Source organism: Plectropomus leopardus, chromosome 10 (assembly GCF_008729295.1).
Source record: "Plectropomus leopardus isolate mb chromosome 10, YSFRI_Pleo_2.0, whole genome shotgun sequence".
NCBI lineage: Eukaryota > Metazoa > Chordata > Actinopteri > Perciformes > Serranidae > Plectropomus > Plectropomus leopardus.
Window position 1 is genome coordinate 4,124,550 of NC_056472.1, and position 17,898 is coordinate 4,142,447.

The window sequence follows — 17,898 nt, forward strand, 5'->3', positions numbered from 1 at the left end:
TTAAGGCCCAGGTTGCTTTTCACAGCAGGAGACTGAACTCTTGGTTTATACATTCACAGTCTAAGCACCATGCCCGAAGGCCTGCATCTGGAATTGTAGTGTTGGAGCGCTGATTCTTAAAATGTAACTGCAACACACTCCCTGAAACCGTATTTGCAATTTTTCAGCAGAAAATGATAGACAATGTGTCATATTTATGCATTCCTGGCCATCTGCTCCTTTTTGGATGCCCAGTCACCCACCTCTCAGTTAGTAATTTTCCATTTACCTTGGTTTTCCTGTTCCTCTGCACCAGTCACGCTCACCTCATCAAGGCAACTCAGCTCACCTGTTCCACGTTATAAGACTCTTCAGCGTTTTATTCTGGACTGATCTCCCGTTGCCCTGCCCGCCTTTAACTTACATGCTTTATTTGATTCCCAGCATATGGACCAGCCTTCTGCCCCTAACCTCAACACCTACCTCCGCGTCCTTGTGCTCTGTTTTCCTTGGTGTTTTCTTTCAAAAACAATGCGACAATGTGAGTGTTCCAGTCTGCTTACCTGAAGTTTCCTGCTGTCCAGAGACTTTGGCCATGATTAAACTGTGTTTGCTATCGGGCAAACACCACCACTCACTCGACTGCCTGTCAGCCCGGTTCTGCCTGCAAAAACAGCCGCACTGTGAAGGACTTGGTGTATATATATATAAATATATATATACATATACACACACACACACACACACACACACACACATATATATATATATATATATATTGCTCTAAGTGTGATTAAAAAGTGACTTTGAAAAATTTACACCTCTTTTTAATTATGTTTAAAGGCTACATGTGGAGGAATGTTGCTTTTTCTTTCAGAGTGCAAAACTTCACAATTGGCACCCCATAATCTATTGGTGACATACATGCATTATTATAAAGTTGCACAAATTTAATGTGAGGAAACTTTTTTCAACTTGAAAGTTGAGAATAATGAATTATGTACGCCTTTCACACTGACTGTGGCAATTTCTCTCATTTGGTTATCTTACATTTTTATCTTAATTTTATTACCATTAGAGAATTATTACATCTTTTTAATGTCGCCCTTGGAGATTAAAACTATATTGTGAAAATAACTGACTGTGTGCAATGTTTCCACAAAAGACAAAAATAAACATTTAGTTTTTACCTGGGGGAAACAGTATGGCACATAAAGTGCTGCATTATAAATAAGATGTGAATTTTAAAGAAGTTTCATAAAAGGAGGTGTAACATTATTTGGAAGGGAACATTTGAAGTGAGGCTCCAACGTTTTGAATAGCAAAACAAAACTCCCACTTTTGCTGTCATCAAAATTAAAGAAATTTAGAGAAACCCGCACCTAATGACGGCTAGGACCAAAAACGTATTAAAAACAGCAGGGAAGATGAATGCATGTATTAACATCTAAAAAAAGTTGTTAGTGGAAGCACATTATAGTTGTGCCTGGTACCAAGTCATTTTCCAAAGTGGGAAAAATATGCAGTCAAGAGCATCAAAGAAAATGGAAAGATCAAAAAGGATTAGAATAGCGAAATCCCAGGCATCGGCAGACAGGAGAGGATCATTAGTGAATTTAAGGAGAATGGCAGTCTGTTTTCAGCACGATGGAGCTTACTAAGTCTGAATTATTCAAAAATGCAATTGTAATTTATTGATCAAAAACAATCAGCTAAAGGACAATTTTGGGGATAAAATGGCAATTAAAGAATATGTCAAAATGTACACTTTTTTTCTCTATATCTTTTGTCACATTGACTTGTTGAAATGGCCACATTAGCTGCCAGTCAGTACCATAATGGGTAACCACATGACATTTAATTGGAGAGGTGATGCAGTGGTGATTTTCATATTTTTGTTAAAACAATTCAATCCCCAAATTCAGAGGAGGGCCGTTTAAAAGAAAAGCAGTTAATGAGACTAACAATAACTTAGAGTTGAAAGATTGAGAAGAACTGATTGGAATTTGGTCGTCAAAGGTCAAGGTTACTGTTACCTCATAAAACTAATTTTTGGCCACAACTCAAGAATTCATGAGTGAAAATTTCACGCAAATGTCTAAAAGGATACAATGATGAAATAATGCCATTTTGTATCCAAGAGGTTAATGGTCAACTTTATGTTCTCATCATAACATTCTGCAAAAACACTTTTCTGGACATTACTTTAACATCATAAGCACAGACAATAACAAAAATAATATATATTCACATTACATCAGGGGTTTCACCAATAAGTCTTTGTAATAATAAAAAATGCTGCTTTTTTCATTATTTATGAGAGTGAGAGAGAAAAGCACTGAGTTATATTCAATCAAAAAAAGACTAAAAAAGGGGTAAAGAATTTCCCTTTTAAAAAAAATTAACAACATAATTCAAATATTTGTTACCAGTATTACCATAAAAGCCAATTATATCTTTGAGGGTAAATCTATAAGTTATATTACAATTATTAAAAATATGACAACTTAAATTGGACCCAAACCTTCCAGTGGAGGGCAGCAGCACCCCTGACGTGCTCCGACTCTACCAAAATTACACAGGCGAAGAAGTAGTTTCCGATGCAACAGCTAGGCATCAACATGCCTACTGCTGTGATTATGGAGGAAAATTTTGATAAATTATTAGAGCAATGCGAAGCTCAAGAGCTCGAGGTAAGCGCTAAATCGCGAAATTGATTATTTCTTGTGGCAAGAATAAATGTTGTCTCATATGTGTGCTCGAAGGACTGGTGGTAGTGTTTCGGGCAGTTAGCCTGTGACCGGTTTTGGCTAACGTTATGGCTTAAAAGCTAGCCTGTTTTCATTAGCTTCAGACACTGTCAAATTAACTCGTACAATGAGTAAACTTTAGCTCCTGGTTGAACCCGTGCCAAGCTAATAATGGCAAAAAAAATTGTGTCGACGTTCAAACTGTCTATTTAGCGTCACTGTCTGTTTTTTTACTTTTGCTTTTAGCAGGTAGCAGTTACGAGTTAGCTTGTAAGCTAACCCTAGATAGCCTGAGAGCTCTTCGTGTTGTTGGTAAACATAGCTAAAGTTACTGCTAGTATTACAGTACTATTTTACGTAGGTTCTTATTAAGTATAAGCTATTGTCTGGTTTACTGTGTGGCGTCAGGTAACAGTGTAAGGTAGGGACTAATGCTACATAACATTAGCAGACAGAAAGGCAAATTTACGGGTGTTTTCTGTCTGTGGCAGTCTCAAGCTAAGAGTACTTTGCTAATATCCCTTACCGAACCATCTTTACAGTATGCAGCATAAAATGTTATTGCTAAAATAGCTTTCTTTTGTGATTATCTGTAGCTTTGAACTCTAAAATCTCACCTGCATTTGTTTTGAACAGGCTCCAGGGGGCATTGCAACTCCTCAGGTGTACGCTCAGCTGCTGTCGCTCTATTTACTCCATAATGACATGTAAGTCTGTCTGTGTCCGTCTGCAGTGTCCTCCAGGGGTCTCTGTCTTTATCTACAGTGGGTTTTTAGGATTTGGGTCATGGACATGGTTTCATTTTTTTTTTTTTGCTTCATTGATAACCCATATTTTGCATATTCGTTTTCCTTCTACAGCAAAGAAATACAAAACATCCTTCTTTAAAAATAACTTTGCAAACAAATTGGAGTGTCATTGTTTCTCCTTTATTTTTCTGTGCTATGACTTTTTGTAGGTCAGAGTGTATGGATTGCTTCACAAATAATGCATTAGGTTTGGGAATGGATATGTTTGTGGTAAACTTTACAAGACTGAGAAACAGCTTTTATCCCAGAGCTGTGGCCTCCATTGCCCCACTCCAACCATAACAGACAATGTCATACATGCACTACCGACGCTGCCTTCTATTTATTTATTACTTTTTACTTTTTTTACTAATTACATTTTACTTTTTCTTTTAATGTCTTTTTATTCGTATTGAGAGAGGCCAAACAGAGTTTCACTTTACATTTGTATAATGACAATAAAAGATTCATCATCAAGATGACTGATGTTTGTTCAGTTATATTATATCAGTGCTAACATTGAGTTCTATCATTGCAGGCACCTGCAACTTAGTTCTGTTTATTGTCTAACTTGCTGATGTGTTTCCAACAGGAATAATGGCAGATATCTCTGGAAACGGATTCCACAAGCAATAAAATCGGTAAGCTTAATATAAGATGTGTAGACAATGCTAAAGAAATATTACTAAAATCAGGTTCAGTATGATAGGATGATCAGCGTAAATGGAAGAGCAGCTGCTATGAGTGCAAACATTTGATTTACTTTTTTGTTTTTGTTTTATTATTTTTATTCATTTACTTTTTACCTTTTTCCAGATAATTTTCTTGTAACTTTTACAAACATCTTATTGATTTTGTGGCCATTTTTAGTTGCACGTCACCTTCTTCCCATGTTTTTGAAATAAACTAAGCGAATGTGCTCTGGTTTCAGAGGTTTAATCAAGCTATACAAACAGTATTTAATGCAAAACATTTGTTTACCCCCCCATGACCAACTTTGGCCATTATAGAAAAATAGCTTAACCGTAAATATATGATAACTCGTTGTTTGTGTCCAGCTGCCACCTTGAGTTGTCTGATCAGTAATTTGTCAGATGCTCAGTTGAAGGCTGTGGCTGTCAGACTGTATAAGACAAAGCCTCATGTTGCATAAACACCATACAACTCTGTGTTTTAAATGGCATTTGAAACTGCACAGGACAGTTGAAAATTTGAACCACAGTGATACAATATCGTCAGAATTTGGGTGTGCCTGCTCTTTGCTGTAGCATTACAAACACAGCATTGTAAAGTGCATACTTAAGGTTTTTGTAATACTTTCTTACTTGTTGTTTACAGGCAAACCCTGAGTTAACATCTATTTGGGCTGTCGGCCAACGCATTTGGCAGCGAGACTTTCCAGGGATCTACACAGCGATCGCAGCTTACCAGTGGTCAGAGAATATCCTTCCGGTCATGGAGGCTCTCCGAGGTAACAACAAAAACAATGTCTTATCTGACCCACTCTCATTCCTTTTAGTGTCATTAAGCTTTATAGATTATTAAAACACTTCAAAAATGACGTTGATGTGCTGAAAACAGTTTTAGCTGCAATGCAACCCAGAGGAGAGCACATGATGGAAAACTTAGAGATTGAATTTGACTATTCATACCATCATGTCATTTCCAGCAGTTTTATTTATTTATTGCTTTATTTAGCATGGAAGGTCCCATTGACATACAAGATTTCTTCTTCCAGGGAGTTCTGGATGGAATATCAGTGTTTACTGTGTAAACACAATACTGAATGATTCAGTTTACATGCTCACATAATTACAGTGATATTTTCTCATAATGTAACAGAATATCTAAACAAGCTTGCTTTGGCTTAATTTCACACATCACATTCTTACACTTTGAGAAACATCCCTGTATGATATCATTGCTGCCATGCTCCCAGTTGTTTTGGCCTCTGTATCATGTGATGGTTGTCTTGTGCAAGAGTTTAAGAATAGCCTCTCCCTCATGTTTACGGTACTTCTTGTTGATGTGTCATGGAGGCTGACGTAGAACATGTCATAAGACACTTGGACAACCATTGACAAGTATTGCTGGGTGGATTTGGTAAACGTGGGAAAATAATAGTCTAAATGCATTTTTTAAAATCATTTAGAAGGTTTTTGATGGAGCAGGTTTAAACAGGGCAGCAATATTTGCGTAAGAAATTATTAAATAAGGTTCTTACTATAAGTAGATTGGCACGTACTATGGTTTTCTTCACAATGAACAATATTAAATCAGTTGTTTGGACAACAGTATTTGCTGATATGACACAGCAAGCCATGATATATGATGCTGATTTGATTCAATTCAGGTGTCTATGGTCAATATGAGACGATATCTGTAAATATCGTTGCTGTCTTTCCTTTGCTGCTTGCCATTTGGCCTTTTACACAGCGATAGTGCTGTAAGGCCGTTACAGAGTTGCACCGCTTTTGCATTTTTATACAGAGCGAAACAACTGTGTGATTTTAGTCAGCATGCCGGCCCCGCGAAATAAAAAAAAACATACGCATGGGCAGCACTTTATGAACACTAACAACGGCATAACGTGGCAATAGCAATCATTTACCTTCCCTGTCAGATGGCAGCTGATCTCATCGTCTGTTCGGGAGGCAAGCAGTTCCAGAATCTCATAGTTTTCCCAATTTTGCTGCACAGTCACCATAAACTTTTATAAGTGTCTGAGATTTTAAAAACAGGATTGCTTATTTTTTGACCACTAAATGATCTTGTCTGGCCTCTGAACGCTGCTAATTTTAGTTGTTAAACTGGCTGATTGTTTCAAGTCTTATGTTTTTAGAACTCTTTATGTAGTTTTTTAACTTTTTGTTTATTGTATTCTTAGTCTTCCTGTTCTTTTATGTGAAATTCATCATGCTGCTGTCTTGGTCAGGAGTGATTTTTAATTTCAATGGGACTATTACTTGTTAAATAAAGGTTAAATTAATTAAACAAAAAAAAAACACTACCTCCTTTGCAGGCTCCAAGGCGAAACAACTCTTCCCACGATAGTAACTTTTATATAGAACGTTGAGACGGCATAACACTGATATTTCCACTTTGAACAGGCTGTGTAAAAGGGGCCATTGTCTGCCTGGTGCTAGGCTGCTAGCACTGTTTGAATATTTAGCAAGGAGGCATGCTTGGACTGAAATGATGAGACAGACGTACCATAGGCGGGATTTTTTTAAACACATCAGTCTAGACTGATGTATTGCTACACCCCTATTAGTTTCTTTTTAGACTTTCTGTTGACTAAGTTGCAAAAATAACAGTTTGTGGTCCATTTAAATAACCACTTGGTCACAAGCAACTGGCAAGTCCCGACAGCTTATAGGCCATAATGTGCGATAAACATCAGGCTATAAAAATGAGAGAAATGGCACCAAATGGGCTTCATTACTAGAGCTCAAGTGATGTCTTAGAATTTCTCAGTTCATCTTGTACTGTTAAAAAACCCTAACATACACAAAACATACACAAAGAAACAAAGAAAAACAAGTAGCAAATATTCATATTTGAAAAGCATTTATCAGCAAGTACTTTTTCTTAAACAGAATAGCAACCTAAAGTTTATGTAATTGATAATTTAATAAAGCGATAACTAGTCATCAAAACTGTCAGACATCTATTGATTAACATCGTAGGTCAATTTAAATTCAGACATTAATTCCAAAAATATTTTGAAAAGTTATAAAGCTTCTGCTTTTACTGTAGCAAACAAAACAGTTTATGCAACTAGTAAACCAGATACCTGACAAGTCAACAAGGATAAAACGGTGAAAACAACACAGGAGTCACAGGATGTTGACATTGACTTGTTTGCTCCTCTGAGCCAGTCACATGGAACCTGGTTGTCTCTGCTCAGTGCACCTCTTCTGTCACTGTAAGGGGGGACACAGTGCCCACTGGGACAAGTGACACATGCAGCACTGGGTAGGAGGGGGCCATTTCTGTGAAAAGATCCCGAGGCAGCAAGCAGGCAGGAATGTGTGCTCCGGTTGGTGGAAAGGATCAGATGTCACCAGCTGTGAGGGGCTGGTATAAAGGACAGAGCTGCCAGCTCTTAGCCAGAATAGATATCAGCATTTGACAAATAACAGCACACACTGAGGATAAGCTCGCAGCCTGCCTTTTATTTTGGTAACCTTCTGAAACGGACAGACGGAGTGAAGCTTTTAGTTTTCTATTGTGAAAACTAGCAAACTTTCTGTTCTAATTGAAGGCAGAGACTTTACCAAAATGGACGTTCAGAGGACAGGCTCTATGGTGCGGCCCCCAAGCCCCATGGATAGCCTGGAGAAGCAGCTGAGCTGCCCCATCTGCCTGGACATGTTCACCAAACCTGTGGTCATCCTGCCCTGCCAGCACAACTTGTGCCGTAGTTGCGCCAGTGACCTGTACGACTCACGCAACCCATACCGCTTCTCCGGCGGTGTCTTTCGCTGTCCTACCTGCCGTTTTGAGGTTGTGCTTGACCGCCATGGTGTGCATGGGCTCCAGCGTAACCTGTTGGTAGAAAACATCATTGACCTCTATAAGCAGCAGCAAGAAGGCAGCGGCAGTGGAGGCACAGAAACCACCCTGAAACCAAAAGAATCCAAAGAACCGATGTGCCAAGAACACGAGGATGAGAAAATCAACATCTACTGCGTGACTTGCCAGACACCCACCTGCTCCATGTGCAAAGTGTTTGGCCAGCATAAGGACTGCGAGGTGGCACCTTTAGCAAGTGTTTACCAGGCCCAGAAGGGTGAACTGAGTAACGCCATCGATACCCTGGTGGCCAGCAATGGCCGCCTGCAGGCCCTGCTCAACCAGATGGAAGACGCCTGCCGTGCTGTGCAGGACAATGCTCAGCGTGCCAAACAAGGGCTAGCTGAACGCTTTGACCTGCTATATGCTGTCCTGGAAGAGCGCAAGACCGTTCTCTTAGAGCAGATTGGTAAAGAGCAAGACGAAAAGGTGGCGGCTCTGCGGGCTCTGGCGCAACGTTACGGCGAACGATTGCAGAGTAGTACCGAGCTCACAGACACGGCTGTGAGGGCGCTGGAGCAGGGCGGCGCTGCTGAGTTTCTCTTGGCCTCCAAGGGCCTCATCACGAAGACCAAAGATGCAGCTAAATGCTCGCTGGGGGAAGAGAGGCCAGAGCCTGGCTTCGAGAAGATGGACCACTTCACTTTGTCGACAGAGCATGTTGAGGCAGTCCTGGCAAAAATGGACTTTGGAGTGGGTGATGATGATGAATTTGAGGATGCAGAGGAGGAGGAGGAGGAATAATGAAAACTGAAGTAGTTATGGACTTGTAGGAAATAATGAAATATGTGCGTTTGAAGGGTGAAGTGTTTATGGCAGGGACTGCCGTTGAGGTTGAAAGAATTGTAAAGTTACGGTGGATTTGGGCTAAAATGGCTTGCCCTTACTTTCAGTGCAATATTTAATTTCAGTGTCATACCTTTTCTTAACTTCTTTTTATACTTTTTTACTTTTAAGCCAGTGAAATGGAGAAACTGATCTAGATAAATGAAAATGTAGAACATCTGAAGATTGATGACACATTGTTTTCCTCATATGTAGCTCATGGAAGTAGTTCTTTGTGTTTTTCCTCACTTTGTCGACGTTTGTGTTGAATTGGTGATCAGCTGTTCTGCCTGTATTCACCAAATCTGTCTTTACTGGAATGTGGAATAAAGCTGCATGGAGTTAAACATCTATTTGATTTATTGCTAAACTAAAAGTTAAGGGAACATATAATGGAAGAAAACATAAGTATTATTTTCGTCGTATAGATTTTCCTTGGAGTGCATCCATGAAAATATTTCCCAGTCTGCTGCTGCTCTTACTTGGCAATAGGCTGCATTTAAAAATAAAAGCCCTTGCCATGTCCTGTCTGCTTTGCCTTTGCTGGTGAAAAGTGGGGGCTATTTTTAAGAGGTGAGAGGGTGAGAAATGATAGCGGCCCTGGAATAGACTCAGGGACTGACAGGCCAGGTCCTGTTTCTCCTCCATAAAATTCCCAACCTCCCACTCATGGACGTCTTGCTCAGCAGCTCCGACCCCAGCTCCGGAGTGTCAGGACATACTAAGAAAGGCCGGTCCAGTTGCCACGCGAGTCATCTCCAAACGGTCAAGAGGCCATGGTAAAAATACACGTCTGCCTGGGGACTGGGTTACAAAAAAACCCCCGGAGATGACCTGCTTGGCCGTGTTTTGCTCAGAGTCATTATTTCTTTTCTAATACATAACCACAGAAGCAGTTTTATGAAGTTTGATATGTGTTTTACTTTTAACAGATGGGAGTTTTAACGGACTAAAAAGGGGAAGAACATCTTTGGTCAATATTCTTTGTAGTCATCAAGGATCCATATTATGTCTTAAAAGGCATTGAATTCATTAATCTAGATTTAAAGCTTTAATTATTATTAAATTGACTTTAGTTTAATGAATCTTTTTTTTCTGATGTCGCATTGTAAAATCTCAAAGTAATTGGTAACATCTCTTTTTTTTGTGAATTAATTTGTTAAATTCCTCTTCTTAAACTCCTCATGATGGGAATCCATGCAGTGGAAATCTCATCATGCAGTTTGAGAAACACAAAATCGTCCAGAAAACAGGCCAAAAATGCCAGATATTTCCCCATTCTTTTGATAACCATTTGCGGAAAGTGGCTTTTAAAATAAAGAAATCCTTAAAAGTCTTAAATCTAGCTTGCCTAAAGCTGTAGGAATCTTGGTCATTCATCAATAGTGAGACACAATCACAGTGACAAAACAGTAGAATTTCTTCCACATTTTCTGGAACTGCACTATTAAAATTATCAGTTTTAATCATCAAAGTGTCTAAATAAGGACTTCAGATTTGACTCTACAACCATAACTTTGATTAAAACCATAACAAAATAAAAATGAAGTACTTTCTAACACAATCGGTGCATAAACACTGATTTGACGTAGCTTTCCATGTTAATATTTCCAGTCATTCCATCTCTTTTTTTGGGCAAGTACAAAAACAGGGAGAACAGGAAGCCCCTTGGACAGCAGAATGAAAACGCTCTCTTGACAAATCTCCGGCCTTCCCCTCACAGCTGTCTTTTCTCATCCCCACTTTTGTTATTGTTACTGCTGCTAGCTGCTGCAGCAGACCGGGGGCTGACTGTTGGTACACATAAACCGTTGCTAGGCTATAAAACTCCAAAGGCCACAACCCTGAGGCATTTATGTGATAGCTGCAGGAGCTGAAGGGAAAACGTGGCGGTGTACAGTACCACGCTGTTGTGAGGCCCCGTCACTCTCAGAGTTATCTCCACAAACTGCAGCACCACGTCGAGTCAGGACAGATAAATGTGCCAGCTTTGACGGTTTGGAGGCCGAAGCCAGTGCCTGCTGATAAAGACCTCAGTTGTTTGGAGTGTAAGCACTGCATAGCAAAAAGTTCATGATTCATGATCTATTTTGAAGTGTTCTTGATTGTGGAAAATCTTCATTTCTTATTTGTTTTAGCTCACAAGTTCATTATCAAATCAAAGGTTACCTAACAACAAATGCACCGTTTAATTTAAAACAAACCCAGATGCTAGAAGCACTCAAAGACACACAGCAGGCATTGTTTTTACTCAGAATAGCTTCATTTAATTTCAATCCCAGGCCAATTCCTCTAACTTGTTAAGTTGTTTGTGAGCTTGTGCTTGTTTTGGGCGAGGAACAGAGGGAGTGGTGAGAGGAAGCCACTTCCCAAACTCAAACACTCACAATTACCATAAACAAAATGTGAAGATGGAAAACTTGTAAGAACAGGAAAAAACATGGAATAAGAAATGCAGACCTTGAGCATTCTCTTGACATTTTACCAAAATCTACTCACCTCTGACTGCTAATGATCATAGCAGAGTATTACTTAAAAAAAGCCTCTGGCTCCACAAATGCTACCTGTCATTCCTGATTTTTATTCATAGTAAATAACCTCTCCAGTCTAGTCGCTAATAAACAACTTTTATGTCTGAGAAACGCGACCCTAAGGCCTGATCCACATGGACACAGGTACACAACTAAGTTTTGGCCTTTCGTCCACAGGCAGGCTATTTAGATTACTGAAAATGGAACTTTTGACAGATTCTTTTGAGGGTGAAGAATTTCAGAAACTCAGTTTTCAGGGTTGACCTGAAGAGAAACATTTTTTTGGTTTGTAATGTCAGAGTGTGCGGCGTTGTTTCCTTTGTGAGACGTTGGGAATGAGGTGATATTTCATACAACATCTGACATGGCCAAAAAACTGCTGGCTCTAACCTTGCCAACAGGACCTTTTACATGTTTACACGTTAATGTATACTTAGACACAATGTTGAGTAACAGAGGCATCAGAATCTATACGATGGAGGTCACTGCTCCAGGTAGCCTTCTGATGATTGTTTTTTTTCAGCCCTCTGATTGGCCAATATCCTCAGTCTTCGTGTGGTCTTATAGTTTGTATATGTCGCTGCCTGATGGTTTGGCATACTCTTGATTGCTCCTCAGTTGTGTTTTTGCAGTTTTATTCGTGGCAGCTGTGGCTTAGGAGGTAGAGTGGTCATCTGCTAATCAGTAGGTTGTTGGTTCAATCCCTAGCCCTTATACTCTGCATGTTGAAGTGTCCTTGGGCAAGATACTAAACCACCTCAAGATTTTATTTTAACTACTTTTGTGGAAGGGATGCCCATTTGGCAACCTCTGAGGCTGAAAAATGAGGCCAACAGGGATGTACCAAAAATGCATCTCTGTTAATGGCTACTTGAGGCTGGCTCCAGAAATGTATCAATCCTCATAGACTCATATGCTAAAATACCCAAATTTACAGCAGAAATAAACATGTATACACCCTGGTACAAAAAAATGGTTTTGGCCGCTACGGCATTTTATCCATACTATATGGTCTTTTCTGACTCTAAAAAAACGAACATGGCAAAGGCAGAAATATCGAACTTGAGACTTCAGAACAGGAAATTCGGAGATTGGAATCATCAGTCAGAGACCCCTAAGTTGACTGGGATTGCTTCAAGTTTTTGTTTGTTGGTTTGGGGTTTTTTGTTTTGCTAATCAGCCTACTGTGCAGTGTACCCGTGGAAACATTTTGGTCCTCAGATTTTGCTGCAGAGTATGTGCTCTTGACTTTCACTCGGGGAGTTGCAAACATGCAGGCAGCAGCACAGAGGACGAGAAAGGAGAGACCCTCTGTTAAGAAGTGGTGAATTTACAGCTCACAGCAACTTAATACAATTCAGTGCTTGGCTTTTAGTGTCCATAAAAAAAGTTGTTGCAGATTTCCAACACGCTGATAGCGTAGTTAGTTTCTATACTACATAAAGTGAAGGCTGCTACCACACTAAATGTCTCACGGAGCTTGTTAAAACTTCAAACTTTATATGGAAAACAAAACAAAACATTTATTATTTGTATTGAACAGCCAAATCCAGTTTGAATCGCATAATTTTGAATTATTTTTACAATTCATGACGAGGCCTTAAATACCATGTTAAATTACATTAGAACATGCTGTGTAACTTAATAAGTTGCTCTTGCCCATATAATATATATACACATATATAGAACCAGAGCACAGTTTTAGCATGTGTGCACTCCATATTTACCTGTCTGATATTAATGTCCCTGTGGTTCATGCCTCCTTCACAGAGAGCACACGGCAAAGGGCGTACAGTCTAGTGGCCCAGGCATACACTTCCATCGCAGCAGATGACTTCGCTGCCTTTGTAGGATACTCTGTGGAAGAAGCAGTAAAGGGTATGATTGAATTTGATGTTATACCATCACTATTATTGTGTGAAAACAATTCAAAAGACCACTTTTAAGTAATAATAACAGCTGTATCTTTGCAGTATTAATACAGAGGTTTAATGCAGCTTATTTCTATTACATAATCATATATACATTTGGTAATAAGAGTATTTTCTTCTCCTTCCTCCCCTCTGTCTTCATCAAAAGGTGTGGTGAGCCAGGGCTGGCAGGCAGACCCGGCGACCAGGATGGTGATGCCCAAAAAACCAGGTAGGTGGCAGTATTGCTCTATAAAATCATTCATACTCAACATCAGTCCACTGTTCTGTTTCTTCTCACAATAAATCCTGCGCCCTCCTTTCTTGCTACTCTTGTCCTATATTTTATGAGAGACATATACATAAAAATGAAAGAGAGCAGTGATTTAAGAGTCATTTTAATCTCAGTGAAAGACGGATGACATTTTCCTTTTCAAAGAATCTCCCTTGTCTAATGTCCATATTTCCAAAGAATCCGTCTTCCATTTCCTGTTTCTTCATCTTCTCCTGTGCTTTCTTATTTTGGCAAGATTCTTATCACATTATCATGTCCTCAAGCACTGAGTCATGGATTGGGCTTCGTGCGCAGAATGGAAAAGTATGGTATTTGATTTTAGTAATTTCCTGGTCTGGATAAGTGTGGAATAAAAAAAAATATGTACTATGGAAAAATATTTGTGAATATTGCTCCTATTCTGTTTTCTGAAATATCCGAAATATCTAAACATAAATTGATCACACAAGAATAGTGTTTTTCAAGGCCAGCACAGCCAAAATAGCCTGTACGTCACTGCCTGTAAACAGCTCTGCCCCAAGTGCGTTATAACTGAACCCAATCCAAACTTCACGAGCACATTCGTTTACAAAAAGGAGAGTAATATCTTTGAATTGCATATGTACATAGCATCACAAATAGCCAAATATTATGACTGTCTGAACATGTATGGGTTATGCAGTGATGTTGTTTTCAGAGAGTAAACAGACAATCTTTTCTGCATCAGGAAATTGTTATAGCTGCGTTCATTGTCGTTTCCATGGTCGCAGTGAATAAACAAGGCTGCAAAGATGCCATGAAAACTAAATTATTTAACTTTTTCAACCCATTGTAGGTTATAATATATATGAGACTTTAAAAAAATACAGAGGGAACTGTGCTCAACAAGGCAGCACACATAAAGTAGCAGGCAACATGCTGCCTGCCCTTCCCACCCCCAAACCAAAACACTCCAGTGAGACATGCTGGGAGACACGCTACACTGAGCGAACTCATTACAAGATGGTTAGTAACGCCATAAGCAGACCAGATTCAAAAGATACTCTGGTTACCTACAGGTCTGGCCTCTTGAGCCACTTTGTTTTTGCTGTGAATTATGAGTACAATGGTGTGAGAGAGTGGTAGACTAAAAATGTTATGTTGCAACTGCTACAGAATATAACTTGCATTAGTTGGAGTACACGCAGTTGGACTTCTTTTTGCAAAGTGGGGCCTCCAGGGAATATTCATTTATGGGAAAAGGAGGGAGACATATACCCGTTTCCCTCCAAAAGTAGCATGTACACATGGGTTTAGGCTATAGACTGCTTTCCCATTGCTAATAGAGCAGAGCTGTGTACATGGCTCTGCAGCAGACGAGTATGACTTAAATGTGTATGTGTGTGTGTGTATGTCTCATTGCATACTTGCAGGCAAAGGAACTGAAGTTTGCATGAATGCCAATTTTAACCTTTCCCATTTCCTTAAAAAACAAATATTAGTGTTTTTTTGTGCAGTGGGAATGAGGCTATAGCTAGCTGGTAAAATGTCTGTGGTAATTCCGTTTTGAAACTTAATGGTTCAATATTCTTCTTGTTCTCATATAAAGTAGTGCAAGGGCTGATGCAAAGGGTTGCTCGACTGCATCATCGAGCAGGCCTTTGGCCCCGTCCAAAACATCCTGGACACAGAAATGACGAAAAACTGTTTAACAGTCTAAATTTACAATTCAGTACTAAGTAGTTCCCACTTTTTTTACATAATTTAAATCAGTGTTCTCTAACATGTATAATGCATTGATTGATGCATCGATATGCATGTCAGATGTTACTTTACCCGGACTTTCAGAATTCAAGAGACAAGGACATTTCTCTGAAATTCCACAAATAGAATTCTTTCTTTTGTTTATATTTGTATGTAACTACAGTACTACATTTAACATTTTATAAGGAGATGTTTTTGTCGTGAAGATGACACCTCATGAGATGGGTCCCACTGGTTTAGCTCCATCATTGCTCAAAGTCAACATATATCATGCTTTGAAATTCAAATTAAAATGCAAGAAAAAATTCTGGCATCTCTGCTTTTTTTCTGTATCAAAAATTAGGGATACATGATATTACATTTTTTGCTGATATTTTATATGCCAAAATAAAAACAACTTCTTTGACCAATAACCAATACCAACATCAATATGTCAATTTTTATCTGCACCTAATTTAAGTAATCATCAAGTCTCTTCTGTAGTGGAATAAGCATCATATTATGCATATTCTTTTTGTGATGGCCCACCAGCAAACAGATTTATGTAATATTCATTCATTGTGCAAAATAAGAAAAATACTTGATGATGTTTTGTACATGTTCACTTTGCCAATTAAAAAAACCAAAACATTTTGGTTTGTGACATCAGCAGAAATCAGCATTTTATTTAATTTTAAAGCCAATATCTGGTGATACCCATGGTGTGCTGATATCAGCGTGCATACCTAAAGAAAATTTACCATACCATGATACCACTGTATCGTATCGACCAGAACTCAGAATTATGTGAACAGATACACCCCAATAATAACATACATTTTAACAGTTACGTTTTACAGAATAAACATCTTGTTATATGTAGTCAGATATAAAGTCTGGTCATCAGAGAAGTGTGGAACACTACGGAATCAGAAATGAAAAATGTGTAGGAACCCTGATCTATCTTGTTAGAGAAATTTGCTGATTTATGCAAACAGCCGAGGAGGAGGTTGTGGTATGTCCTGCTCCCTGTAATCATCAGACATAACTGCTGAAGCATCTGCTGCGCACATGTCCGAGCGCAACACGCTAACCCGCTCACCATTAATTCCCACGTCTGCTTCCCCCCCAAAGCGCCACTGGGACTTAATAGCGCTCAGTAATTTAGGCTGTGGAGTGGATCTCACACAGGAAATCCTTCTGGTTGGGGTGAATGTAAAGTTGTTGTAATGATCTCGAGGCTGAACAACTCTCAGGCACATGTGCAGACTCTGTTGTTAAACAGGTCAAGCGGCAAGCTCGGGTGTCCACCGCGCGGTTAACTTGAAACCTGCGACCTGCTGAGTGCGTCTGAGTTAGAACACGTGGGCTTTAGACACCAAGTTAAAGCTGGCGGGATGGAGGGAGATCGATGGTACTTGGCACGACAAGGAATCCCCCTCTGACTCAGCCTCTCCTCCTCTATCTTTTTCTCCTTTCTCTCAACAGATCCTCCCCCCGTCTCATTGGTTCCAAATGAGCAGCAGTTGGCTAGACTCACTGACTACGTGGCTTTCCTTGAGAACTGATAACCCACCACAACTACTGCCACCTCTTTTTTTCACTGGCTTGGTACAGAGGGAGAATACAAAGTGTGGGCAAATCCTTCCTCCAGTCTCACTCCCTGATACAGATGTACCAAAAACACACCCATCGTCTTGCATGAATGCCGCAAGCTCTTCTCCAAGACCTGCCTATTTATGTTCAACAACTAAAATAGCATCCCCTTTTAATTCATTTGTTGAAAATTGGTTATCTTTAAGATGTTGTATTATATTCTTTTTTACCTTAACAACAGACCTCCCACGCAATAGAAACACACAAACTTGTATGTACAGTTTGTCCATTCAGTTTTAGCACTTAAAGGTTGCCTTGAAGCTAATTTTGTCAGGTAACAGAAGTCTTGGCATGCATGCATCAATATGTGGATATCAGTCCTCAGACCTCATTTTTTTGAAGTTTATGTTTTGACTGGTGAATAAATATTTTGCTGTTTCTAATTTAGTATGCTTTCATTTCTTTTATTCAAGAGCTCTGTTTCAGGTTGGTCTTCTTCACACAGCAGGCTGGGCTCAATCAACCACGATGAATATTTGATTAAATTTGGCCTTCGGGACTTCCCACTGTCACATTTATCTCACATGAAACATGTTTGTTTTCTGGTATAAACAATTTGCACATGGGGAAGAAAATGTGTGAGAAAGCATATTAATGCAGGGTATAGCCACATTAGACCATAAGGAAACTTGATATTGATGCATATAAACAGAATCAGAGCTATTTTGGTTTGTCCACGTGTGTGCTTCACGTGGTATGAGTTGCTTTGGAAAATGGTGGGAGTCAGAGTGACACCAACCTTTCAGTCCATAAAACTGTCATGTCTGTTGCATGACTAAACCCATCAGGTTACACTACTGTGACATGCAGAGCAACTTCACTGTAAGTGCAGATACACCATGTTTCAGGGTGTCCGTTCGTTCCATTACCATTAATGCGATTTTT

At 39.4% G+C, this 17,898-nt stretch overlaps 2 protein-coding genes across 2 annotated transcripts; both read left to right on the forward strand.

The window, feature by feature from the left end:
• Window positions 1-2,579: 2,579 nt before the first annotated feature.
• Window positions 2,580-17,400, forward strand: cops8 (COP9 signalosome subunit 8). The gene is made up of 7 exons (XM_042494623.1): window positions 2,580-2,672; window positions 3,366-3,436; window positions 4,110-4,158; window positions 4,856-4,988; window positions 13,222-13,329; window positions 13,531-13,593; window positions 16,846-17,400. Exons 1-7 carry the CDS (start codon window positions 2,580-2,582, stop codon window positions 16,923-16,925), a joined length of 597 nt encoding a protein of 198 aa, XP_042350557.1. The 3' UTR covers window positions 16,926-17,400.
• trim63b (tripartite motif containing 63b) lies at window positions 7,555-9,267 on the forward strand. Its single transcript, XM_042494622.1, has one exon. The coding sequence runs from the start codon at window positions 7,802-7,804 to the stop codon at window positions 8,837-8,839; it is 1,038 nt and encodes a 345-aa protein (XP_042350556.1). The 5' UTR covers window positions 7,555-7,801; the 3' UTR covers window positions 8,840-9,267.
• Window positions 17,401-17,898: the final 498 nt, after the last annotated feature.